Raw genomic sequence first — 27,654 nt, 5'->3', positions numbered from 1 at the left:
ACCATCTATTAGGATAGATTTTTTAAAAGCATGAAATAATTTACATGTTTTCATAAATACATCCTAGCAAGTCAATATCAAATATGATTTTATGCTTTTTTGAAGTAAATAGAAAGCCATTAACTAATTTTGATATTGGACTTGTAGAGATTTATTCATAATATATATTTATAAACTCTGATTTAATCTAGTTAATAAAATACTGAGCTTTAAAAATAAGTGAATTGAAATAATTGTGAATTCACTCAAATGTGGTAGTATACCATTTCAGTAAGTATTCCACCAAATAAGCAAAATCAAAGAACAGTTGTTTGTAAGAAAGAAATCAGAGAGGATTGAGTGGCACACACACACAAAATGCATTTATGTTTTTGAATTTCAGTGATCTGTGCCAGGTAAATCAACCCATAACAATATTAAAAATTGTTCCCTCAGTATGATTAAGATATGGGTAAGAAAACAAAAATTTAAAAGATCTATGCTAAGGCAAGTTACATTAGCAGCTGTAACAAACAACTCCAAAATCCCAGTGGCTTTACACAATAAAAATTTATATCTTGCTGACATGACTGTCCAATGCAGGTCAATAGGTTTACTGTCCTCCAAGTAGTTACTTAGGGATTCAAACTTCCTTCATGCTAGAACTTCACCATCTTCACATTGGGACTTCAAGGTCACACTAGTATCTTCTGTTGACAGATGGAGAAAGTATACTTGCGCTTCACTAATTTGGACCAGATGTGGTGCATTACTTCTTTTCCCATTCAATTGGCTAGAACGAACCACATGACCCGATCTAGATTCAAGGAAAGTAGAGAATGAACTTTAGCTGAATGCCCAGGAGGAAAATGAAACTGTGGTGAATGCATGGAATTGTCTTAGCCATCAAGTTTAAGCAGACTAAAGCTTCATTCTGACATAATACCTATTTCTCAAAAAAGTTAGAATTACAATAAATGCTGCTTGAATTTTACAATCCACCTATATTGATATTATATGATGCTTCTCACACTTGTCAATTTCAGGGGAGGATTGAATGACTGTCAAGAGCTCCCACAGGGCAACGTGGCCTTGGTATTGTCTTTCGCCTTCAGGATCAGCAACTGACTAACATAATCAATGATGATCAAATCAGATTGTAGGTTGATGAATGATGCCCAGCAAAAACTATATGAGGCTTGAAATTTTTACAAGATAGTCCATTTATGAATGTATAAGGTGAAGCCATTTCCCAGTGGTAAGGCTCACTTCCCTGATCCAGATCCCCTTTCTCTCAGAATGAAGTTTCCTAAGAAACAAAATTATTCAGCAGAAACTTATTTGGCTGAATACAGATTCAAAATTAAGTAAATCAAGCAGTCTTGTGGCAGGACTAATTAGATTGAAATCCTGGTCTTACTATTTGTGTGACCTCAGACAATTTATTTTAGTCCTCCCATCTCCCATTCTCAGTTTACAAATCTATTAGATGTGCACAATTACTGCACCTTCTACAAAGAGCTGTTCTGATAATTACATGTGAATCAATTAGAAGAACATAACAGTTTCTCACATATAGTGAATGTTCAGTCCATGCCAGTTATTTTTATCTAGCAGATTATGAGATCCAGTAAAACTTCTCTTCTCCATACCAGAGATGATCTCTTTAGTGACTGCTGCTTATGGCCAACAAATTTAATATTTCTCTCCTCCAAACAATGCTGGACACAACAACAAATCATTCTTTCCTGAACTTGATTTTTTTAGGCTGTCACTCTCTTCATTTTACTTTTTCTTTAGCTATACTATTATCACTAAAAAGTCAAGAGTCAGGAAGCTGTTCTCAAAGCCTTAGTGAAACAGTCTTTTCTTCTTGTGCGTTTTTAAGGTCAGTTTTACATCATGAGAACAATTTAAAATAACTTCTTGGAATGGAGACCTCACTGCGACCCTCTCCCTGACCCTATCAGTATTTACACTAAAATATGCATTATTTTTTTGTATTGCAATAGGAACAATTATATCTTCATTCTTAAGTGAATATCGATGAGTCACCAGGGATCTCAGTGTGCACATGCTTTTGCTTTCTTTGTCTTTCAGGATTTACTGTAGTGTCAATAAAGCTGTTAAAAAATAAAATAAAATAATATTGGGGGGGGGAAGCTAAGGGATGGAGGGAATACCAAGCAGAACAACTAGCACATGCAAACGTCTTCTAGAAAAAGGAGCATAAGAAATTAAAGATGGGCAATGCCAAAAAAGATCAGAGTTTGTATGAAATGGAAGAAGGCAACGCTAGAAGGGCAAAGCCATGCAGGACCTTGTAAGGCAGAGAGTTTTGAATTTATTTTATTAATAATAACAAACATAAGGGGCGCCTGGGTGGCTCAGTCGGTTAAGCGTCCGACTTCAGCTCAGGTCATGATCTCACAGTCCGTGAGTTTGAGCCCCGCGTGGGGCTCTGTGCTGACAGCTCAGAGCCTGGAGCTGGCTTCGGATTCTGTGTCTCCCTCTCTCTCTCTGTCCCACCCCTGCTCATGCTCTGTCTCTCTCTGTCTCAAAAATAAATAAAAACATTTTAAAAATTAAAAAAATAATAACAAACATAAAATAAAAACAGCAAAAATAAAAATAGCAAATACAATTAATAATAAATTTCCATGGCACTTACTCTGTGTATTAACATTTTCATCCTAACACAGCTGTACTATATACCATAAATACCAGGATTTTACAGGTAGAGAAACTGAGGTTTAGGAGGCAAAGTCCCTCACCCAAGATCTCACAGATAGGCCAGAGTCAAGTTCATCCAGTCAAACCAATATGTTACCTTGCTTCTGCAAGGCCACTGTTCTTGTGGCTATTAAGAACAATAAAATGCCATTTAAAGATTTTAAGCAGAGGTTGGCAGTGATCAGTTCTGTCTTTTAAAGAGCTTATTCTCATTAGAGAGTGAACATATAATGGAGGAGATGCCAACTTCCTGTAAGTAGACTATTGCTGTATTCCTGGCAAGACAGGTAGCGACTTAGATTCTGGCCATAATGGTAGACATAGAAAAAAAAAATAATGGTATTGATAGATGTTTAGAAAATAATACTGACAGGGAAAATGGACATAATGATCATTACTTAAATGTAATATTTGGCATAGACATTCATTCTGGTTGATTAGGTAACCGTAAAGACTGGCAAAACTTCCATCATTTATAATTCACTCTTTCATTCAGTGATCTTTTCATCCATTCATGAAGGTAGGAATCAATTGAGTATCCTGAATTCTTTCATAGCATTCTTTCCATCACACATCAGTGACATTTTCATTAAGTTCTTCTTTGGAAACTTAAGTTCAGTTTAAGTGCTGAGATCAAAAGATATCAAAATATTAAAACACACACACACACACACACACACACACACATTATGTTTTTTTAGTTGAAACACATGCTTAGCAGCAGCAAATGACTCTCCATCATCCTAAACAAGTATAAGCAGCATGTTCAGCAAGAGTCTGTAGTGACAGGGTTCCTGGCAAAGGAGGCAATTAGGAAGAGAAGTATGGCTATTGTTTCCGAACACACTTCTTTTTTCATATTTTTACCATGAACTTGAGACAAATACATTAAGTAGACTCAATGGTAACAATGTTCCTCCAGGTCATTTAGATGTGCTTTTGGATGAGACAAGTGGATTTGATTAAATTTGTTTAAAACCAAATGTTATCACTTAAAATGGTGCTGAGTGCTTTTAGAAGATTTTTCTGTGGGCACCTCTTCTGATTATTGGAGAATGAAAGTCTGAAATCTTTTGCAGTATTATTGATAATGAGATAAATATTGCTGGTAAAAGTCTCAGTACACATAACCTGGTACAAGAAATGTAACTGAATCATTCTTCACTGTGAGTCCTTATGTCTCCAGGGGGCAGGGACCTCCTCTAAGACCCTTGCGAGTTATTTCAGACCCCTTTTCCCAGGGATTGTATTGGGCTTACATGGAGTCAAGGCTGTGAAAGGTGCAGAGGCCAAGGTAGGCCTGATGACTCTTTTTGGCACTGTTATCGCTCTAACCTGACATCTGCTGACACTTCACTCTACCCAGGTCACTGCCTGTGGGCTATGCATTTTTCATCTCTGGTACAGATGTACTCTTTTATGTAGATAGTTTATGTCCACCACGACTATCTACAGTTCTAAAGCCAGGTAAACAAGAGGATAGCTTAGGGGCGCCCGGGTGGCTCAGTTAGTTGAGCATCTGACTGTTGATTTCAGCTCAGTTCATAGTTCCAGGGTCGTGGGATCAAGCCTTGTGTCTGGCTCTGTGAGGAGCATGGAGCCTGCTTAAGATTCCCTCTCTCTCTTCTCTCTGTCTCTCTCTCTCTCTCTCCCTCTGCCCTTCTCTCTAGTTTGTGTGAGCTCTCTCTCTTTCAAAAAGAAAAAAAGAAAAAGAAAGAAAAAGAAAAAGCTTACTGCACCCCAGTCAACTCAGAGACGTGCCTTGCTGGTGTTATGTCAAGAAGATATAGGGGCACCTGAGTGGCTCAGTCGGTTAAGTGTCCACCTCTTGATTTCAGCGAAAAGCATGCTCTCACAGGTCGTGGGTTCAAGCCCCACATCAGGCTCTCTGTGCTGACAGTGTGGAGCCTGGTTGGGAATTCTCTCTTTCTCCCTCTCTCTCTCTCAAAATAAATAAATAAACCTAAAAAAAAAAAAAAGATATGCAAGCACAGTGGTCGCTAAGTTCAAGGCCATGTGCAGAAGTGACCCTTTGTATTTATTGTGTTTGTAAAATCCAGGTAAACATAATAAACAGATCAAAAGAATTCAGTAAAAAAAAAAAACAAAACAGAAAAACAAACAAACAAAAACAACAGGTCAGAGTAAAACAAGGAGGTAAAAGGAAAAACAACGGAGGAACATTCGGGAAGAAGGAAGATTTATATCACAGGCTCAGTTATATTTGCATTTGAGTGTTGCCAGTTGTAGCCTAAGAAAAAGGGGCAGGGATGTTTTCTAGCTATTTGTGTTGATTCCCAAATTTAGGTTTCTGCAGGATAAGCATAAAAGTCAGCCACATGGAGAGCCAGGTGGCTGTGCTTCCCTGGCCACATTTCTTTGCACGCATTGCCTCACAACTTCATATCGCAGTATGAAAATTGTTAAAAGAAAGGGGGGAAAAAGACAGAAGCTTAAATCATTTCTATTCAATAGTGAGAATAAATGGGTCTGCAATGCAAAAAGCTTACCAGGAACAGCACTTTGAGTTTATAGTTCTGTAATTTTGCTGAACTGAAAAGGCATTCCTTTCCCTTGGTCTTCAAAATGGTTCAACGTTCACATTTTATTAGCAAGTAAGCATGAACAAAACGGGTTTTGATAAGCACAAAAGCTGTTTTTTGCCTCATTATACTGGATGGCAAGTGAGATCTTACGGCTTCGCATCAAATCAGTGGAAAAACAATTATCTGTAGAAAGTATGTGCAAACATTTTTCCTACAAAGCTAAAGATTCAAGGCGACGTGTCTGGAATGTGTTTCTCCCTTTAGGCTGCCTCCATTCCATGAAACATCTGTCTCAATTTCCGCTCTTCCTGGAGCCTCCTTTTGGTCTCTGCAGATCTATTCCTTCTAAATCTGCTTCATTCTGATCCTGCAGATGGAAACCGTATGTCTCCCTGCTTAAGGAAGTGTGCCCAATCTTCTCAAGTGGAGATTTCTGGCCAAGAGTTACAATATCTTCATGTATGGCTTCCTAATGCACCAAATACAGTATGAGACGCTTTTGGTTTGATTTCATGCTTTAAAATGCATTAAAGTGGGCATTAACACATTCATGATTCTTATCAGTAAAATCTCTAAAGTTAAATATAAAGCTGTGAATTAGATATAGTTTGGACAGGCAAGCTTATATTTAATAAGTACTTGTTGATCATCTATTACGCTATTACAAAGGTAAAATATGTAACTCAGAGTATACCATGTAGTGGGCTTGGATAGGCAGGAAACTGGCAGAGTCACTACAATACAGGGAGGAAGGGCTGAAAGGGACAGACTCTCCAGAAACAGAAAAAGACACAATTCAGAAGTGTGAACTGACAAAAAAGTTTAGTGTTCCTTTAAAAGAGTAATTTTAATTTTCATCTGTGAAGCCACGCATTCAAATTTATTAAAAATAACACTAAATAATAAATGTATCTAATTTTAAGTATATTACGATTACCTGAAACAGCTATCTAAAATACCAAAATATCTGGTCTAATTACATACTTATTTCATACATGAAAGTAATATTGTGCATACCATTTGACATTAAATACATTAAAAGGTAATTTGTGGGTTTTTTTTTTTGCTTATTTAATAAATGTGAATAAAGAAGAAAGGTGGGAAGAATCAAGCAGCCAGATAAGGGTAGTAAAAGGAGAATCTGAGATTTCTGGATGCCATCAGGAAAGTAGACTCCCAAAGTGTGTCCTTCATGTTGCCAATGAACTATCTTGAGCAGATTTCCTGCCTAAGGTTATAAGATTGTCAGGAAGGTAGATATTTATTAAGTAATGCAAAGGAATAGACGTTGAGACACAGGGAGGGATTTGAGAGTAAGCAGTTATTCTAAATGCAAATAGTGTTCTTAAAAGCAGTAGTAACTCATTACCTAAAATATGCAAGAAAAGAACACCATGTATAATCTAAAATATAATCTCTGAAAAAATATTTGAGTATTTTTTTTTCAATTTTAACAGATGCCTTCTATTGTCAAAACTCTCACAAAGGCCAATTTTAACAAACCCAAATATTGTTGGTAATACTTGTTACTCAAATTAAAATTGAAAGTATATGAGAAATTGCACATGATAAAATCATATCGTTTTCATATATGCATACATATTTTTTTCATTTTAGTAGAAAGGATACTTCTCAGTAAAACTACTGGAAGTGTAAATTGTAAAGAAACAGAATGTTTGAATCGAGGAAACTAAGGATGAAAAGGACCGGAGCATACACATTAATTTCTTAATAGTGATTATCTTCAAGCAGAGTGGAATCAGGGTTTCAGGGTGAAGGGGACTTTGGGATTTTATTCTGCACACTCCTGGATTAATTTAAATCTTCCACAACAATAATGCATTCTTGCAATGCTATGTATTTATAAAACAATAAATGAGGTTTTTAAAAAATAAATAATCATATAAGAATGTTTTAAAGAGCAAGATAATCACCCCCCCCCCAAAAAAAAACATGGGCATTGGAAATTATTACTAAGATTTGAGAAACAAAATTAATTAAACCCAACAATAACAATAACTAGAACCACATGTGCCCTCCCTGGCAAGCTGTCCTGTAGTGTTGAACTTCAGAACACCAGTGCCCTCTTGTGGCAAAAAAAAAAAAAATGGATACATTTAAAATTTGTGTCCCTACCACACGGGGGATTGAGGCTTCCTGGTGAAATTTTGTTTCTTTTCCAGATTGAAATAGCCACAGTGATGCCTTCTGGGAACAGAGAGCTTCTCACCCCACCCCCACAGCCAGAGGAGGCTGAAGAAGAGGAGGAGGAGTCCACCCCTAGACTTATCGATGGCTCTTCCCCACAGGAGCCTGAGTTCACTGGGGTTCTGGGCCCACACACCAATGAAGGTCAGGTCCATCAAAGCTGATATGAATGAAGTCCACTTGGTCATACCGCAACACCGTCAAGCTCTAAGGCCATAGGCAGTCCACATGACTCACAGAGAAAGTTTTGCTACAGGCTAGGTTTGAGGCAGGAGATATGTATTTTGCATTCAAATATAAAGGAGTTTTAATAATTCATAAAAAGCAGTTTTGATAATTAATTTGATAATTAAATAAGCTTTGGCATGATAGAAATGATCAAATAACCAAATCTGGGGACGAAAATATTGGCCTAGCATCGTTACTCAAAATCTTTGTGGTGGAATGCATTTCTAGAACAAAGAGTATACTGTTAGCAAGATGAGAATCGATGTCTGACAGATGAGGCCACAGCAGTTCAGGGTGATAAGGTAATGACAGCTGATTGGGTTGACGGCAATAATACTAATATTTTACATTGACTGGGCACATACTACCTGTGGGCCATAAGGCTCAGCATTTCACATTCTCTCGCTTGACTACCACCACCTGAGTGTAAAGGTGTGAGGATTAATCTTTTCATTGTTAATAGCTCAAAAATGGTAGGAACTTGTCGGAGATCACGCAGCTGTTAGTGTCACACACTGAGTTTAAAGCAAGCCTGTTCCGATTCTTGTCTGTGTACTTATTGGAACAGTCTTCTTCTCTCACTCAGTCCTAGGGAGCAGCAGAGAGGAACGCATTCCATAGCCCTGAACTCCATCTTGTACAGCCTGAGGGTGACCTAAGCCACGGCCGTTAGGAGTTCCTGAGGCTAGATGTGATTCTATGATCTATGTTTCTTGTTAGAATTCGTCCGTGTCACCCCTGGAGGCACTCAAGTGGACTCACACCAGAATAGTTTCACACACAGAGAATGGCATAGTGAGGGGGTGTACAAAAATGAGCAGAGTTCCCATTGCAAAGGTTTATTTAGTACAGAGAGTGTCTCTGGACTGAAACTTCTGGAGCTACGAAACTTATCTTAAAATGGACTGCTGATTTCGTGGATATTTTTGTCTAGTACAGAGAGACAGACGTGTAAACAAATGGAGAGGCAATAATGTGTAATAGGTAATATGACAAAAGGCTGTACAGAACATACTGAGAGAGAAAGCAGGGGAGCACATTCAAATCCCAGCTTTGGGACTTGCTGGGTACACAGTCTTGAGCAAGACATTCGCTATATTTTGCCTTAGTTTCCTCATCCAAAATGTGGGATAACAAATAATACAACTTTCTTCATAGAGTTGTTGTAAGAATTGAATGAATGAATTTAGTGCCTGACCCTCAGTAACATAATAAATGTTATTCTCGTTACTCCACTATTGATAAAAGAGCTTATTTTTTAAAATTCTCAACAAATATTTCAGTGTACAATACAGGTTTGCTAACTATGGGCATTATGTTGTACAGCAGACCTCAACAGCTGACTTATTTTGCATAAGCGAAAATTTACATGTGTTGAGCAACAACTCCCCAGCCCCTGGTAGGCACCAACCTACTCTCTGCCTCTGCCGGGTTTTAACTGTTCACCAGTAAGTGATGTAAAAGATTGTCTTTTGTAAAATGCTGCCTATACACCAACCGCTAAAACATTTTATGTATATTAACCCTTTGAAGAGTCAGAATGATACTCTGTACTAAGTATTATTATTTCCACTTTACAAATAGGACAACTAAAACTCCAACATAGGATAAAGTTGTGCAAGATCATGGCCGTGGTACTTAGCTGTGCTGAAATGCAAATAGCGACCCCTATATCCTAAGCCAATACTTCAAATGAATACATTATATTCTTACCACATAGCTAACATTCTAAGGAGTAGTAGAGCACTCTACAAATAAAAACATGCAGATACGCACATGACAGAGGGAAACGTAAGTATCCAGCAGAAAGTTTTCAGCCAGGAAATTAAACATATATAGAACATTACTCACTTTTAAGTTATTTCAGATCCGTCAGAAGTTGACCGATCTGGCACTGTTACCTATACTCAGGTCTTTCAGCCAAGCCAGGAACAACAGAAAAACATAACGCCCAATCTTTTAAAGCTTTGGATTTTGAAAATTGTGTTTAGTTTTTGAAATTATGGCTCAATAGTGTCAGGTTTGAACCCATAAAAAAAAATCTATGGCTTTAGAAAAAAAAAAGTTATCTGCAAAGTAGTCTGAGGGTGAGTAATGAAGTTAAAATTTTACACTTGACCTTAGCCAAAAGGCTGAGAAGCGATGAAGTTAAAATTTTAATTCACATTTTAATTTCCACAGAAAAATCAGCACCAGAAATTCTAAACTTTAAAATTAAATTTAAATCTTATACATGCATCATAGCTAAATAGCTTGGCAGGAACTATTTAGAGCATTAATAATCAAAATATCATTTTTTTTACTATGAATACAAATTTCTAAAAATAATTTTCTGAAGCCATATAAAATAGGCTTGGGTTATGAGTGGAAAAGTTAGAATTAAAATGTAACTGGTGTGAATATATATAAATTACCTTAAGCAATTACTGCTAAATTAGCAAGGCAATGAAAATATAGAAGAATCAAATACTTATTTTAAAAAGATATATATGTGGTAAATATTAATTTATAATGAATTGAAAATTAGCAAGTGTTCAATATTTTATAGTTCCCCTTAAATTTTCTTTCCTAGATTTCCATTCCTAAAATAGTTTTCATTCCCAGAGCTGTTATTGTAAATAATTTCCCTACTTAATGATAACAATAAGACCTTAGTAGGTGCACTAATAATTCTTGATCACAAACCACAAGTAGATCCCTCCGCGAAGGCAACCAAATGTCCGGGTCTTCCTGGGAGTGAGGCGTCCCATAGTGGGGGGGTTTCAAGGCTAACACCAGGAAAGTCCCAGCTAAACTGGGATGAACTGATCACTGAGCGATTGCAAGGAAGCTCTTCCCATCACTTTCGTCTAGTTTCGCTCATGGCTATTTCACATTCTCCATTCATCTCACATCTTAACCACCCTTCTCCTCCTCCTCCCTTTTTTCTTCAAGCTCATCAGAGAGCCAAGCCTCTTGCTCAACAGAGAAAATGCAATCTTCTGGTGAGCAGCTCTTGGTCTTTCTGTTTTGAGATGTAATCTTTACCTACATGGACATGCACGCACCTTATCTCCCTGTCCTCCTTTCACAACAGATAGACTGTCTGTCCTCTCAAATACAGGATGCGATCTTGCCCACTGTGGCTTTGAGTCCATGTCTTACCGCCCTCTCAGGATCCTTTTGATCTTCAAATTCTACTTTGGATCTCTTTCTACAAATTTCTCCTGCTTCAGTCAATTTACACACGGCATATATATTTGCTTATACTTATCACCATCTCTCTTTCCTCCTTCACAGTTAAACATCTCACTAGCATTGTCTATATCTGCTGTAACTACTTCTTCACCCTCAACTCCCTCCTCAATTGGCTGTTAATCTGGCTTCTAGCCCCATCACTCTGTAGCTCTTACTGAAGTTGTATATAACCACCGCAGTAACTAACCCAAAAGACATTTTCAGTCCTTAAATTACCTGACATCTCAGCAGCTTTAGAATGTTTTCTATTCCCTTTTCCTTTAAACTCTCTCTCTCCATTTGGCCTCCATAATATCTCCCCATCTTATCTTGCTCCTTTCCTTCTGGTCATTGCATTTCTATCTTCCTTTGAAGCTCACTGTCCTCTACATGACCACTAAACAGAGAGTGAAGTAGGTATGTGTGTGTGTGTGTGTGTGTGTGTGTGTGCACATGTGATAGAGAAATATAGATCAATATGTTGAGACATAACGCAGCTTCACAAATACCTTTTGGATATGTTGCCTTTTCAACATGTCACCATGACCCCAACCAAGCAACTATCATCTTTTATCTAGACAGCAAGTCATCTCCACTCTGTCCACTTGCCCTCCCTCAGTCTTCTATGACAACTTCAAGCAGAGTGTTTTCTTAATCTGTGCCAATCTGATCATGTAATAACTTGCCCATCCTTAGGATAAAGAACAAAACCTGTAATAGCACAGCCTATAAAGCTTCTGCATGGTCTGCCCCATACATTTCAATGCTGTCTGTGCTATAGACACATGGACCATCTTTTAGTCCCTCCAAAGTGAAGGTCCTTTGCAAATGCTGCTTCCTCTGCCTGGGTAGTCTTTCCTCCCACTTGCATGGTTAACTCCTTCTGTTCTTGCAGATCTCAACTCAGTTATCACCTCCTCAGAGAACCATGACTGTCAGACTGAGTCAGATTCCCCTATTTTATGCTCATATATTTCATGACATTTTTCACAGTTACCATTTTATTTATTTGTGTGATTAACATCCTAAGCCAATACTTCAAATGACTACATTATATTCTTACCACATAGCTAACATTCTAAGGAGTAGTAGAGCACTCTACAAATAAAAACATGCAGATACGCACACAATAGAGGGAAACGTTAAGTATCCAGCAGAAAGTTTTCAGCAGGGAAATTAAACATATATGATCTTACATAGAAGATCATAAAATAGAACTGTGTCTCCTCGTGCTCCTCACTATTTCACCAGCTAGCATAGTGTCATTTACATAGAAAGAATTCAATAAATATATTGAATGAATTAATATTAATGATCATTACTCTGTCATTTTTCTTGAAGCAGATTTTGTTTCAGTGAGGTGTTTAATTATTAAACCAAAGACTTAATAAAAATATTATGTGTGATGTTTTAACTTTATGAAAACCAGTCTTACTATTTACATTCGAAAAGAGAATTTCTAATAAGCATAAAAGCAACAACCACACTTTATCCACTCAGTAATTTGAAATAAAATTTACAACATTACAAAGAATATACTAATTGTCATGGCAGCTTTCCTTGGTACGTTTGACTTTAATTTCTATTTATAGAAAACTATGTGATAAAATATGAAATATCCCAGGGTAGTCTATATGAGACCCTACTATTATTTAACAAACATCTAATCACATTATTTCTTGGAAATTGCTTTTGTTACTGACACATAATTATTTGCCTCTACCTTGTAGACTTTCCAACCTGCCTTCTGTGTACATGTATAAGTACCACCGTATACTGTGATGACCATGAACTTGATGCTATTCCACCGCTGCCCAAGAACACCGCTTATTTCTATTCCCGCTTCAACAGAATTAAAAAGATCAACAAAAACGATTTTGCAAGCCTAAGTATGGATGACAGCATTAATACCATTTCTTCTTTACAGACTTTTCCAAAATTTTTGCACTATAAAATGTTGGTACTAAAAATGAACCTTGGATATGAAAATTGGTCCATAAACAACTCTTTCCTTATTTAAATATTTGAAGGTATTTTTAATTATATTAAAAATGATGAAGAATTAAAGGTCATTATGAAACTATATAGTTGATATTTTCAAATGAGCTATTTTCAAGAAATAGAATCATAAGTGTGTATATTTTATAGGCTAAAATTCATTATCATGTTATGACATTGAGTAAAATGTCATGGTCATACATTTACTAGGATTTGGGTTGTTTGAATAGATTCCCATTAAAGCACAGTTGCTTTATGATTGATGCATAAAAGCCTACATTCTGACTTAATAATTTTGGCAACTTAGAAAAGTTTTTACAAAACTTTATAAAGTGTTTTATAAAGTGTCTTTATAAAGTGGTTTGATCATTTGAGAATTTCTTTTTAATGCCTTTGTATTTTAACGCTAATGTATCTATGACTATTAGAAAATACAGCAATCTGGCATCAGTGAGGAAAACCTTTTAAATAGTAAAATCTAGACAAAGCTTATGAAGAATATAGGGAAAGCACAAGTTATCTTAAATATAATGTGTCAATACTTTTGTTAAAGTTATGCTTTCTTTTTTTTTTTTTAATTTTTTAATGTTTATTTAGTTTTGAAAGAGAGAGAGAGAGGACAGAGTGCAAGTCAGGGAGGGGCAGGAAGAGAGAGTGAGACACAGAATCCAAAGCAGGATCCAGGCTCTGAGCTGTCAGTACAGAGCCTGACGCGGGACTGGAACTCACAAACCACAAGATCATGACCTGAGCCAAAGCTGCAGCTTAACCAACTGAGCCACCCAGGCACCCCTAAAGTTATGCTTACTTATAAGTGTATAAAAAAATATGTATAGCACTGGGTGGAAGCAATTAAATTTGTATGTAAAGTAGTTAGAAATAATTATTTTATTAATTGTCCACTGATAATTAAATTCATTGTTAATTTATACTCATATTTTTATGTGAGCACAACATATTCAACACTATTTAACTACTTCTTTCATTTTTCCTTCTAGATGACTTAAAAAGAATTGATCTGACGTCAAATCTAATATCTGAGATTGATGAGGATGCATTCAGAAAGCTACCTCAACTCCGAGAGCTTGTCCTGCGTGACAACAAAATAAGGCAGCTCCCAGAATTGCCAAACACTTTGACATTTATTGATATTAGCAACAATAGGCTGGGGAGGAAAGGAATAAAGCAAGAAGCATTTAAAGTGAGTTTTAAGTTTGGATATGGAAGACTTTAATCTTTCCACCTCATTTGCTGTCATTGACTAGCTTTTTTATTTCCATAAGGAAAGTCTCAATTTTATGAGACTTTTAACTACTAAAAACAAAACAAAACAAAAAACAAACAAAACCTCTAAGTATTACTTATCAAGTTTTGGGGAAATATTGTGTTCTGGTAAGTTCTGAGGCTAGTCAAACAACAAGAACAGAAAGCAGAGTGAGAATAAGGAGTTGGTGGCTCCCTGGAACACCAGTCTACAAGGCGCACCTAGAAATGGTGTAAGCCAGACAATTTGTATTTCCCAGGAACTCCGCTCAAGGTGAATATTTTACATGGCTTGAAGGATAACTACTTGTGCAGGGTGAGGGAGGTGCGTTTAATAGAGAAGTCTTCTAAATCACCTTGTAAAAAGGATGGATTCAGTTAATCTTAGAAATTTTATTTTCTAAATGAAAGAAGCAAGTCTGAGGCTAGAATAACAGCATAGAGTATGAGAACACTCACCATACAGCTTTCTTACCCTCTCTTTGTTCAAGCTGCTCTTCTAAATCTATGCCAAACAAACAAATTTAAAATACTATTTGAAGAGACACCATGTTATTCCCAGGGAGAGTACAGAGAGCTGTGTGGACCCATTAGCACTAAGCAATGGCGAAAGTTCCATTTCTCCACTAGCTCTCCCATAACATTACCCTGGTAGGCATTGGAGTTAGGACACCTTATTGTATGTAGTCTGCCAAGGGTCAAAGTTCAGTCTCCCCATTCAGCTTTTGTTGGCATGGGTGATGGTGAGTCACGGTTTATTCTGTAGTATTTGGCTAGAGTAGACCTCTTATTGTCTAAATGTTTTTTGTTTTTTGTTTTTTATCTTGTTACGCTGCCCTTTGCCTGTTATTTGAACTAGAAAGAATAGGATATTGTTGGAGAGAAACTCTTTTCTCTATCCATAAAAAATAAAGGACCTTCTTCCTACGCCTTACCCAAACCTTCAAAACCCTATTGCAGAAGATCTTCCATGGGAAGACACTGCCTTGCTTAAACTGAAGAAGTTAGAGTGCACAAAGCAAGGTTCTTCCTACAGATCCAGAAACACTTTACGCTTTCATCAAGAAAGATATGCTTACAGTTAATTCTTACAAAACTCATTTGAATTGTCTAGCAACTAGAGAACTAATCTGCTTCACCCTTGCAAAACAAGACCTGGACGGGCATTTTACAAGTAGTTGAAAGAACAGGGAATGGAAAATACAACTGTGGCACCGCTAATTTCCACTAAGTCCCTACATTTGGAATGTTTACAGGATATGTATGATCTCCATCATCTCTACCTCACCGATAACAATTTGGACCACATCCCTCTGCCACTCCCAGAAAACCTACGGGCCCTTCACCTCCAGGTAAGCTTCTACTAGTAAGGTACGCTCAATAGCTCCATGGAAACAAAAGCAAAGAAGAGGAAGCTGGGATGCAAAAACTGTTTATAATGTCCTGTTGACACACAGTCACCATTTTTCTTCTTCTTCTCCCTTTATTCACTCTCTCACTCTCTATCTGAGTGCAAGGTCTTTGTATATTCATGCTTCTGTCTATACTGATTTATTTCTGATAACCATAGTCTCTAAAGATTTTCAGTCTTTATTAAATCCTAATACACCTTTCTGGCACATGAAATTACTTTTGAAAAAAAAAAATCAAAACCTTTATCTCCCGAAGAAATGTGTGAGAATTGGAAATGGAAGAGAAAAAGGCGGAAAGAAATTTTTAATTTAATTTCTGGCTTTCAGGAGGAAAAAAATGTCAATTTTAGCTTTTGATTTTAGGTTTTATGTATTGAATTAAATTCAATCCTAGGACATTCCTATCTGCTGAGGGATGACAGACTTCCATCTCTCTGCATTAAGAGATTATTACTGTTGTCTGTGATAATACTGACCCTACAAAGTAAATGGGTCTCTGATGTTGCAAACACAATGGATTTGTATATACAATATGACATTAAAAAATAAAAAGTAATTGGCTTCACATACCCTACTCTAAGGTTTAAAAGGGCATCATTAAGTGCACCCTTTAAAACATTTCTCTTCTCATGACCACCTTATCAACATGCAGTATATAGCTGTTTTTCTTTAAGTTTTTTTTTTTTTTTTTGAGAGACAGAGGATGCAAGTGGGGAAGAGACAGAGAGACAGGGAGAGAGAGAATCCAAAGCAGGTTTCACACTACCAGGGTAGAGCCCAATGCGAGGCTCAAACCCACGAACCACGAGATCTTGACCTGAGCTGAAGTCAGATGCTTGAAGAGAGCCACCTACGCACGCCTAGCTATTTTAATTTACATTGTTTTCAATTTGTATTTATTTTTAATGCTTATATAAAAATCTCCAATTTTGACTCATTTCAAATGTTTGCCAAATATATAGATATAGATATAGATATAGATATAGATATAGATATAGTAATTAAGAATGAAGGCTCTGGCAAAAGCAGATTCCCCAGGATGAAATTCTACTCCCAACACTATCTAAAGATTGGATAAAATAGCCGAACCTCCCTGCACCACAGTTATAGGAACACGGTAAGTTCTTACATGTGAGGCACAATTATTATTAACAGCAGGTACCTATTACCTATCAAAGAAAATAGTATAGCACATAGCACTAAATCTGTTATTCCTGATGGACACTTTGTAATGAGAAGAGGGTCAATTCAACAGAATGATAAAATGATTATCAACATATATGCACCTAACAATGTATAATTATATATTCCTATATATAATTATTAATCATTATTACGTTATTATAATAACGATTATAAACAGTATGCCTCAAATTGTGTGAAGCATGAATAGAAGTGAAGGTAGAAATAGACAATTCAACAAGAAGTTGGATCTTCAATACTTCACTTTTAATAATGGGTAGAATGCCTGTCATAAGATCAACTAGGAAACAGTTCAAGAAGATCTTAGCAGCATCTGGTTGATCTATAAATCAACCAGACTTAACAGTCACCTACAGAACATTCTACCCAACAACAGCAAAATACACATCGTTCTCAAGTGTTCAACGAACATTTCCCAGGATAGATCATATGGTAGGCCACAAAACTGGCCACAACAAATTGAAAAGAATTGAAATTATGCAAAGTACATCTGAGTATAATGGAATTAAAATAGAAATCAATAACAAAGGAAATCGGGAAAATTTACAAATATGTGGACATTTAACATTTTCCTTAATTAACAATGAGTTAAAAAAGAAATCCAATAAATGATTTAAGCAAGGTAGCAGGTAACCAAATCAATATACAAATATTAATTGTATATGTATACACTATAAATGAACAATTTGAAAATGAAATTAAGAAAACAATTCCATTTTATATTAGTCACAAAATAATAAAGCACCTAAGAATAATTTTCACACAAAAAGTACAAGATATATAGATGGAACACATATTGTTGAAAGACTTCTGCACAGCAAAGGAAATAATCAACAGAGAGAGGAGATGATCTATAGAATGAAAGAAGATATCTACAAACTATACATCTGATAAGGGGTTAGTATCCAAAATATATGCACAACTCAAACAACTCAATAAAATATCGACTATATTGGCCAAGTACCTAAATAGGCATTTCTTAAAAGGAAACATACAAATAGCCAACAGGTATATGCAAAGATGCTCAACATCACTAATCATAAGGGAAATGCAAATCAAAGCCACAGTGAAATGTCACCTCGTTGAATGGCTATTATCAAAAAGACCAAAGATAACAAGTGTTGACAAGGATGTGGAAAAAAGGGAACCCTTGTCTGCCATTGGTGCAAATGTAGGGGTACAGGCATTCTAGAAAATGGTATGGAGGTTCTTCAAAAAGTTAAACAGAACTACCATATGATCCAGCAATCCCATTTCCAGATATATATTCAAGGGAAACTAAATCAGTATCTCGAAGAGGTATCTGCACTTTCAAGGTCACTGCAGCATTATTAACAATTGTCAAGATATGGAAGCAACCTAGGTGTCTCTCAATGGACGAATGGATAAAGAAATTTTGGTATATGTATACAATGGGTAATTATTAATTCTTTAAAAAAGAAAAAAAATTCACCAGGCACCTGGGTGGCTCAGTCGGTGAAGCCTCCAACTTGATTTTGGCTCAGGTCATGATCTCACGGTTCATGAGTTTGAGCCCTGCATCGGACTCTGTGCTAACAGTGCTCAGCCTGCTTGGGATTCTCTCTCTTTCTCTCTCTCTCTCTCTGTCCCTCCAGCTCACTCTCTCTTTCTCTCAAAATAAATAAATAAATACACTTAAAAAAAAAAAAAAGAAAAAATTCAAAAAAGAAAAAAAAATCTGCCATTTACAACAACATGGGTGAGAACATTATGCTGAGGGAAATAAGTCAGACACAGAAAGACACATATTATAAGACGTCACATGTAGAATCTAAAAAAGTCTAACTTCAAAGAAGAGAGTAGAATGGTGGTTGCCAGGGCTTGGGAGCTGGGGGATATGGGAACATGTTAGTCAAAGAATAAAAAGTTTTAGTTATTCAGAATGTATTAAGTTCTGGAGATATAATGTAATACAGCATGGTGACTATAGTTAAGAATACTATACTGTGTACTTGAAACTTGTTGACAGTAGTGGATCTTAAGTGTTCTTACCAGAAACACACATAAAGGTAACCATATGAGGTGATGGAAACGTTAATTAGCTTGATTGTGGTAATCATTTCACCATGTATACATGTATCAAAACATTATGCTGTATACCTTCAATGTATGTAATTTTATCTGAGGAAAAATAGATCTAAATGAAGGAAAGATAGCCCATATTCATTGTTTGGAAGACTTAATATTAAGATGGAAATAATCCCCAAATTGATCCGTAGATCTTTTATACAGAAAGTCAAAGTAATCCACTAAACCATTTGAACTTAAATGAGTTCAGCAACGTGGCAGGTGATGAAATCAATATAAAATATCAATTGCTCAATACACTAGCAATGAACTCAACCACAATGAGGTACCACTTGACATCCACTTGGTCAGCTAAAATAAAAAAGACAGATAATTGCAAGTGTTGGTTAGGATGCAGAGAAAATTGGAACACTCATACATTGTTGGTGGGAATCTAAAATGGTGCAGCTACTTTGGAAAACAGTCCAATACCTCCTTGAAATGTTAAACATAGAGTTACTGTATGACCCACAGTTCAACTCCCAGGCATATATCCAGGAGAACTGAAAACATCTGTGAGCACAAAACTTGTAGGCAAATATTCATAGAAGCATTATTCATAAAAGCCAAAAGTATAAACAATCCAAATTTCTGTAGCTGATGAATTGGTAAAACTGTGGTTATGTCCACACAGTGGAATATTATCAGGCAATAAACAAGTGTCGATACACGGTACAAAATACATAAACCTTAAAAATACAATTGGAAATGAGAGAACCCAGTCACAGAAGATGCTACGTGATTTAATTTACATAAAATATCAAAGTAGGAACATCCATAAAAACAAAAAGTAGATTAGAAGTCATCAGGGGCTAGAGATAGAGAAAAATGGTGGGGGGGGGGGGGGGTGGGGGAAGTAATTGCTAACATCTGTGGGATTTGGGGGGATGTTTAAAGTGTTCTAAATTAAATTATGGTGATGGTTGTATAACTCCGTGACTATCTTAAAAACCACTGAACTGGGGCGCCTGGGTGGCTCAGTCGGTTAAACAGCTGACTTCGGCTCAGGTCATGATCTCACGGTCCGTGAGTTCGAGCCCCGCGTCGGGCTCTGTGCTGACAGCTCAGAGCCTGGAGCCTGTTTCAGATTCTGTGTCTTCCTCTCTCTGACCCTCCCCCATTCATGCTCTGTCTCTCTCTGTCTCAAAAATAAATAAACGTTAAAAAAATTAAAACAAAACAAAACAAAAAAACAACACTGAACCACACACTTAAAGTGAATGAATTTTATGTTATGTAAAATATATCCAATAAAGCTATTTTTAAATACATATTTCTGGGCCCTGCTTATGTCCCTAAGATTTGCTCACTCTCTCCCTCACTTTATTGACTTCAGCCATTTTGACTTTTTTCCCATTCTTGAACATTCCATGGTAATTACTCAGATTGAACATGGTGTTCTCTCTCCCTGCAATATTCCTACCTTGGCTCTTTCCATTCTCAGCTCCATTGCTACCTCTTAAGATAACTTTCCACAGTGACCACCCTTCCTTTTCCCTACTCATCATTTTTAGAAATAACATTTTCTTTAAATTTGTTTTCTCACTTTCTTATTTTACATTTCTATTACTGAAATGTAAGCTCCATTAGGGCAAGCACATGTCTACTTTGTGCTTCAATGATTTAATCCCCACTGCCTAGAAAGTGTTCAATGCATAATGATTCCTAACATGCATTTTTGGATAAGAGAAAGAACAAAAGAATAAAAATGGGGGTGAGGCAAAATGCACTATGTTATTAATCAATACTAGGCATATGTTATATTTTGTCCTATAATTTATTATCATCTCTTTTAGAATAACAACATTTTGGAGATGCATGAAGATACTTTCTGCAACGTTAAAAATTTGACTTATATCCGTAAGGCGCTAGAGGATATTCGATTGGATGGAAACCCTATCAATCTCAGCAAAACTCCTCAAGCGTACATGTGCCTACCTCGTTTGCCTATTGGGAGTCTTGTCTAATTGCGGATAATGGTTAGCATTATGATGCCCGCTATAACGAAACAATTCTTACTGCTCTCTTCGGAAACAAAAGCTCAGCATGATACTTTCAAATAGTGTTCTGAAAAATGATATAATTTCACAAAATACAACTAAAAGTTTTAAGATATGATGACAGTTTATCAATTTAAGCAAACACCAGATAAGTCAAGGATAAAAACAAATGATGTACAGAAAGAGTGAAACCAAATGATAAAAAAAAATATATGTATCTATTTCGCAGATATTCTTGAAAATCACATGTAACTTGCAGGCTTTAAGGATTTCTGTCCCATATAGTTTCAAGTTAAGTACATAATAAAGAAAAAATTTTAAATGAGCACTTTAGGTGTATTGTCAAGATTTAGATTTTTTAATTAAACTTTCCTTTTCCTTTTTTTTCCCACTAAAGCATGTTTCTGTTTCCAAATTTATTAAAGAAAATCAAAGAGAGAATAAAAGTATTTGAAATCTACAATGGCCTTGTGGGCAAATATTCATTATAATGCAACATACAAATAATCATATCCAACAACAACAAAAAAACACATGGCTTTGGTTGTTGAATAATAATGTTTTATCACCTTAAAGATCTATCAACTCATCTTAGAACCTTGCTTAATGGAAATTTGTTGTCATATCTCATAAGATGGTGGTGTAGTAGGAAGACTTTAGGCTTGTCTCATCCCTTGAACACAACTAGATAACTATCGAATCATTCTGTTGGTATATCTTTATGCCTGTGAACAAAAGAAAGCTTATAAACTAGAAAACAGACAATGGATGATATGAGAGCTACATTAGGGAAGAAGCTAAGGAATGCTTTCTAAGGTAAGTTGATCTTTCTGAAATGTATGATCATAATACAGGCACATGGTTAAAAAGTGAAAGATGACAAAAGAATATACAATGAAAGGTGATTTTCCTTGCAGCTGCAAACCTCAAGTTCCACTCCCAAGAACAAACTAGGCAATCGTTTCTTGACACTTTTGTGAAAGTTTCCGTAAGAAACAAAAACTTGTACATAAGCAGTTACTCCTCTTTATTACAAATATACATGTTCAGGTGCCACACACACATATATATCACCATAATATATGCATCTATACATGTAAACATGGATTTTTAACTACAATAATCACTATTCTAAACCTTGCTTCTTTCACTTAAAAATATTTCTCGATGATTTTTCCATATCAGCACATACAGCTCTACTGATTCTGAAAAGCACGTATCAGCCCATTACATGAGCATACATTTTATGTTCTTTTATTTACACTAAAATTGGAAGGACTAGCCTTATGTAAACAAAAATAATTTTGTGTACATGTGAGAGTACATCTGTGGATAAAGCCATAGAAGTGGAATTCTGGGTTGAAGAGCATATTATTTTAAATGTTAATAAATATTACTAGATTGGCCTTCAAAGATGTTGTACCCATTTATACTTTCACCAACAGTGTGGGAGAGTGCACAATTCTCTATACCTCATGAAAATGTTTTAATATCAAACTTCTTCATCATTGCATAATCTGTTTCTTATGTTGTTTTTTTTTTATTTGATTTTTGAGACAGAGAGAGAGAGACAGAGTGTGAATGGGGCAGGGGTAGAGAGAGAGGGAGACACAGAATCTGAAAAGTAGGCTCCAGGCTCTGAGCTGTTAGCACAGAGCCCAACACAGAGCTCGAACCCACGAACTGTGAGATCATGACCTGAGCTGAAGTCGGCCACTTAACAGACTGAGCCACCCAGGCGCCCTTGCGTAACTATTTCTGAATTAATATATTAAAGTAAAGAAAGAGACAATTGGCAATAGTACACCTTTAATAATTAAAAACATACAATATATTGGGGCGCCTGCGTGGCTCAGTAGGTTAAGTGTCTGACTTCGGCTCAGGTCATGATCTCCTGGTTCATGAGTTCATGGTTCATGGGGTCGAGCTCTGTGCTTACAGCCCAGAAACTGGAGCCTGGAGCCTGCTTCGGATTCTGTGTCTCCCTCTCTCTGTGCCCCTCTCCCGCTCACGCTCTTTCTCTCTCTCTCTCTCTCAAAAATAAACATTAAAATTTTTAAAATAAAAAATAAATAAAAACTTAAAGTATATATTTTTATTTTCAACTATCTCTTTCAGGCAAATATATTTCTTCGTCTATATTTTCTGAAATTTTTCTCATTATTTCATACCATCCATCATATGCCATTATTTATAGACAGTATAGCTAAATCCAGAACTTCTGTAGTTCAGCAATTAAAAAGAATTGTTATGTTTCTCCACTGTAGATGCGTAAGCATTTCTTTGTTTCAGTTTAAAAGTATAAATACCAATATGTCTGTAATAATTTAAAAAATATATTAATTTGCTTGAGACATATGGGGTAAAATTAATCATGCACCCTGTGAATCATAATTTGTATACCCCAAGTTGTAAACCTTAGAAAAGAATAACCATCAAGCCATCATTATAAAACACTGATATTTAGAAATTAATTGAGCTTTTGTTTGGACTTTTTAGACACACTCCAATACATGATTCTGAATCAGACTAAAAGTAGAATTCTAACTTTCCAACTCTATATTCGTTTTCTATTATTGCTTTAAAAAATTGGCACAAAATTAGCATCTTACTATCTCACAGTTTATACAGGTCAGAAATCCTACATGAACCAACTAGGCTCTCAGCTAAGGATTTCACAGTTGCCAAAGTCCCATAATGGTTTTAGAGACCTATAAAAATGTCTTCATTCTTTTAATATAAAACAAAGCAAGATAATGATAATAATGATAATAAATATGCAGTAATGAATCTAGCATGGATTATATGTTTCCTTATTTCATATGGAATATGCAATATGATGATAACATTTTAGCATTCCTTGTAAATGCATCCTATTTTTCAGTGGCCAGTTCCAACACATCACATTCTTCATTGAAAGCTTTAATTCTAAAACTGGCCCCTGATTAAATGCTGTGGTTTTTAATAAACTTTCTTTTCTTTATTCAATTGCTACACAGGTTTATTTTTCTCGATTATTACAGGTCATTTTTCGGGGGGGGGGCACTTCATTCTGTTGCCCCACAATACAGCATACTTTAAACTTATTTATAAACAAACATTTTCATGCTAATAATTCCTAATTAATCATTACTGACTACACATGTTTTTCAGATGTCATGACTACAGTATGTCAGGTTAATTCTCTGAAAATCTTGAGTGAATAAAAGATTAGTAATATTTTCAAAGCATGATAACAAATAATACCTACACATAGTACTATTACCAGTACAAAATTCCCATCCTTACTTCTCTTTAATTCTGCAGAAACTGTCTTTGTAGTTATCTCGTTACAAAGTTAACTTTCTCTTCATAATTTACTTAAATGACACCAGGAGTCATAAGTAGAAAAGCACCACAATGTTATTCGTTGATGCACAATAGGCCTCACAATATGCCAACTATCCCCAAACTTCCCAAATTATCAAGGGAAAGCAATGAGTAATTTGCATCTCACTATTTTTTAATATGAAATTTATTGTCAAATTGGTTTCCATACGACACCCAGTGCTCATCCCAACAGGTGCCCTCAATGCCCATCACCCACTTTGAAAGCTGGTCTTAATACTTTGCATTTAGCCTGTAAGACCAATAGATGGCGCCTCCCCTTGTGGTTTCAACTTCCTGTGCATGGATACCTTCAGAGTGGCAAAAAGCAAGTTCTTGAGAGTGCATAAAATATGTTCCATTTATTTTTCTTTTTCATTTACCATAGAACTTAATTGGTTACAAAGACGGATCTAAAAAATATTTGTTGAATTTTATTTATCTGACCAAATGTATCAGGTATATCCAACTTCTAGCTACAGAATTTTTTATACGTTTAATTAACTGAGGTTTGCTTTCTGAAAGCCAATTGAAAAAATGCTAAAATCTAGTAACTCATATTGGCAAACTGGAATAGTTTAAATATAGTGTTCGTGATAAATATAAAAATGAAGTACCTATCTTCTCATAGCTTGTTTTGTATACCAGGGCTTTCGCTGACCGAATTTTGAATGAGTAACTACTGCCATCAAGTGTTTGAATTCATCATTTTCAATTCACACAAATGCACAAAAAACAACACTAAGCAGTGTGATTTCAACTTAAAAATATGCTGTCTCGCGTACATAAAGCCTAGTGTAACCTATGCTGTCATGTGGCACTCAGTGGAATTTCAAAATGTAAAATGTCATTAAGTCTCCCAAATAAAATCATAACTAGCTACCAAGAAGTACATATTTTACTAAATTTACTTGGTATATGTGATGAACAAACTCTAAGGTAATCCCCCAATTAACTTCCCACCTCTTGGTATCCGTGCCTTTGTGGAACCTTTTCCTCTTGAATGCTGGTAAGACATGGGGTCTTGCTTCTAACCAATAGAGTATAACAAAGATGATGGATGTCACAAATGTCAATGTCAAGCCCATGCTATGATACATATGTACGTGTGTGTGTATTCATTGTGCTAGGAAGCACCAGGGAGATCTGCCTTGCTGACTTGATTGGAGTGAGTAGCCATATTGAGCCTAGGCCTTCCCATGGCAAAGAAGTGAGAATGGTCTCTAGGAATGGCTGTTGACCCCTAGGACTTGTGGGTGGCCTCCAAACCTCAGGGCATCCTCCAGCCAACAGACAGCTGGAGGGTCCTAAAGGCAGGGTCCTAATTTGTATACCCACAACAGATTCTGCCAATAACATTTTCCCAAATGGAGCCTCCAGATAAGAACCAAGCCAGACAAGTGCCTTGACCATAGCCTGGTGAGACCCTGAGCAGAGGACCCAACTAACACCCGAAAAGTCTGAAGTAACAAGTGTACATTGTTTCAGTGAGTTTGTGAGAATTTGTTACTCAGCAGTAGGAAACTAATACAACATACTAAACCATGGCAAGTGTGTTATATTTTCATGATGAATTAGAACACCTCATATTACAGTATTTAAAGAACATGGGCCATTAAAAGATGTCTTAAAAAATTCCTTAGTTGCATTTCTGAAAGCTGTGTTTACCATACTCAGGCAATAATTTTCTTGGGTGATTTACCACTACATGAACAGCCAGAATTACAATGCCAATCTTTTGATAAAACTAAAACTCATAAATCATAATTTTCTGCTTCTCTTAAGAAGAGGAAGGATGGGGCAAGAACAATACCACATTAATGTTCTTTAATAAGGGGAATTAATATGAAATGTATACGTCACCGTGGAACAATTGTACAAAAAACAATGTCCTTGATTATCTGAGTTAACCTGTTTTGAAACGAGACATTGGTGAGAATTCCACTATGGCACCATGGTCAGTTTCTAAAGTTCCCAATTAAAACCCAATATCATATACCACATAGGTCCTCAGAAAAATAAATCTGGGGTGTCACCATTCCAATTTGAATTAAGCAGAGTAAAGGGACAGTAACTGCCAAATGTCTGGGTCTACATCCAGAAAGGGACACTGGAGGCTAAATGTGTCAGCATTCTGCACTTTGAGTCAAGCAGGCTAGTCTCAGCAAACCACAGAGCAAACAAAATTGAATGAAGCCTGTGGAGCCTGCAGGTCCCACGGCAATGGCTGAAGTCCTGATCCAAGAATCCCCACACTGTTCTCCGTTTTCAACCAGGAAAGCCTACATGACCTCTGCAGGCTTCATGGCGCTTCCACCTTTTACTTTTTTGCCATTTACTGGGGGCTTGTATAGACTCAGGTTCCCAATGGGCAACGTTCCATTTTCCGCAATTCTACTCACCATAGGAAAGCAATAAAGGGATATACTCTGAGATGGTTTTTCTCTAGGATCAGGCCTCGGGGCATTTCCTTGATGTTTCTGAAAAGTGGAACAAGAAAAAGTCACAGGGCAAGGACACCTATTTGGGCATTACCCACAGGGTTACTAATCTTTACATACACTGAATCAACTTCTTTATCCTCAAGTAGTTAGTATGACAACAATGATAGTTAACAGCTACTGAGTGCTCATGGGGTACCTGCACTAGCTGTTTTAATGAAGTGCCCTATGTAATCATTAACACAACCCTATGGAATAGGTATTATAACTGTTTTCTGGGTATGGGTAAGGAATCTGAGGTTTACAGAGACTAATAATCGGTAAATTGAAATTCAAGCACATTTTTTAAATAGATTTCAAGTTTTTTAGCAGCTTAGGTTCACATTTGAATTGAGTGTAAGATCTCCCATATACAGAGATTTCCCATATACCCCCCTCCCCACTCATGCAGAGCCTCCCCCGTTACCAACATCCCTCACCAGAATGGTACTTTCCTTTCAACCGCTCAACCTACAGTGACACATCATCATCACCCAAAGTCCATAGTTCACATTAGGGTTCAGTCTTGATATTGCCCATTCTATGGATTTGGATGAATGCATAATGACATACATCCACCCTTATAGCATCACTCAGAGTATATTCATGATAATTTAAATCAAAATATTTTCAATGTAATGTTATAAACGCTCCCAACGAATGGGTTTTCTGGTACAGATAGAGGGACATATGAAAAGACATAACTGGCATATTTGTGTTCTCACGAATATACATCCTGGTACTATTTATTTAATCAGTGGACATTCACGTGCTATGATACAATTAGCACAGTGCTTTCCTATAGGATTTCACAAGTCCTATTTAAGGAGGGTGGGCAGTAGAGGAGAGTCACGTGGTTAAGCATGTGGGTTCTGTGGCCAGACAAACCTAGGTTTCAATACCAGCCCCGAAGCGCTTAATCCCCTTGGTAAAA

The 27,654-nt window shown here is 36.4% G+C and overlaps 1 protein-coding gene and 1 long non-coding RNA gene across 2 annotated transcripts in view; one reads left to right on the top strand and one right to left on the bottom strand.

Moving 5' to 3' along the window:
* EPYC (epiphycan) overlaps positions 1-22,448 on the top strand; it is a 37,519-nt gene extending 15,071 nt beyond the window's left edge. Inside the window, exons 3-7 of the mRNA XM_049626075.1 lie at positions 7,442-7,610; positions 12,641-12,799; positions 13,907-14,109; positions 15,428-15,523; positions 20,671-22,448. Coding sequence (XP_049482032.1) covers positions 7,442-7,610; positions 12,641-12,799; positions 13,907-14,109; positions 15,428-15,523; positions 20,671-20,841 — 798 coding nt within the window. The 3' untranslated portion in view covers positions 20,842-22,448. The remainder of the gene's footprint in view (positions 1-7,441; positions 7,611-12,640; positions 12,800-13,906; positions 14,110-15,427; positions 15,524-20,670) is intronic.
* LOC125919403 (uncharacterized) lies at positions 531-26,772 on the bottom strand. Its single transcript, XR_007456764.1, has 2 exons — positions 26,643-26,772; positions 531-796 (listed from the first exon to the last, which is right to left on the bottom strand). It is a non-coding gene; the product is annotated as an uncharacterized LOC125919403 (long non-coding RNA).
* Positions 26,773-27,654: the final 882 nt, after the last annotated feature.

The sequence above is a fragment of the Panthera uncia genome, chromosome B4 (assembly GCF_023721935.1).
Source record: "Panthera uncia isolate 11264 chromosome B4, Puncia_PCG_1.0, whole genome shotgun sequence".
Taxonomy (NCBI): domain Eukaryota; kingdom Metazoa; phylum Chordata; class Mammalia; order Carnivora; family Felidae; genus Panthera; species Panthera uncia.
This window is presented reverse-complemented; position numbering and strand designations above follow the sequence as displayed.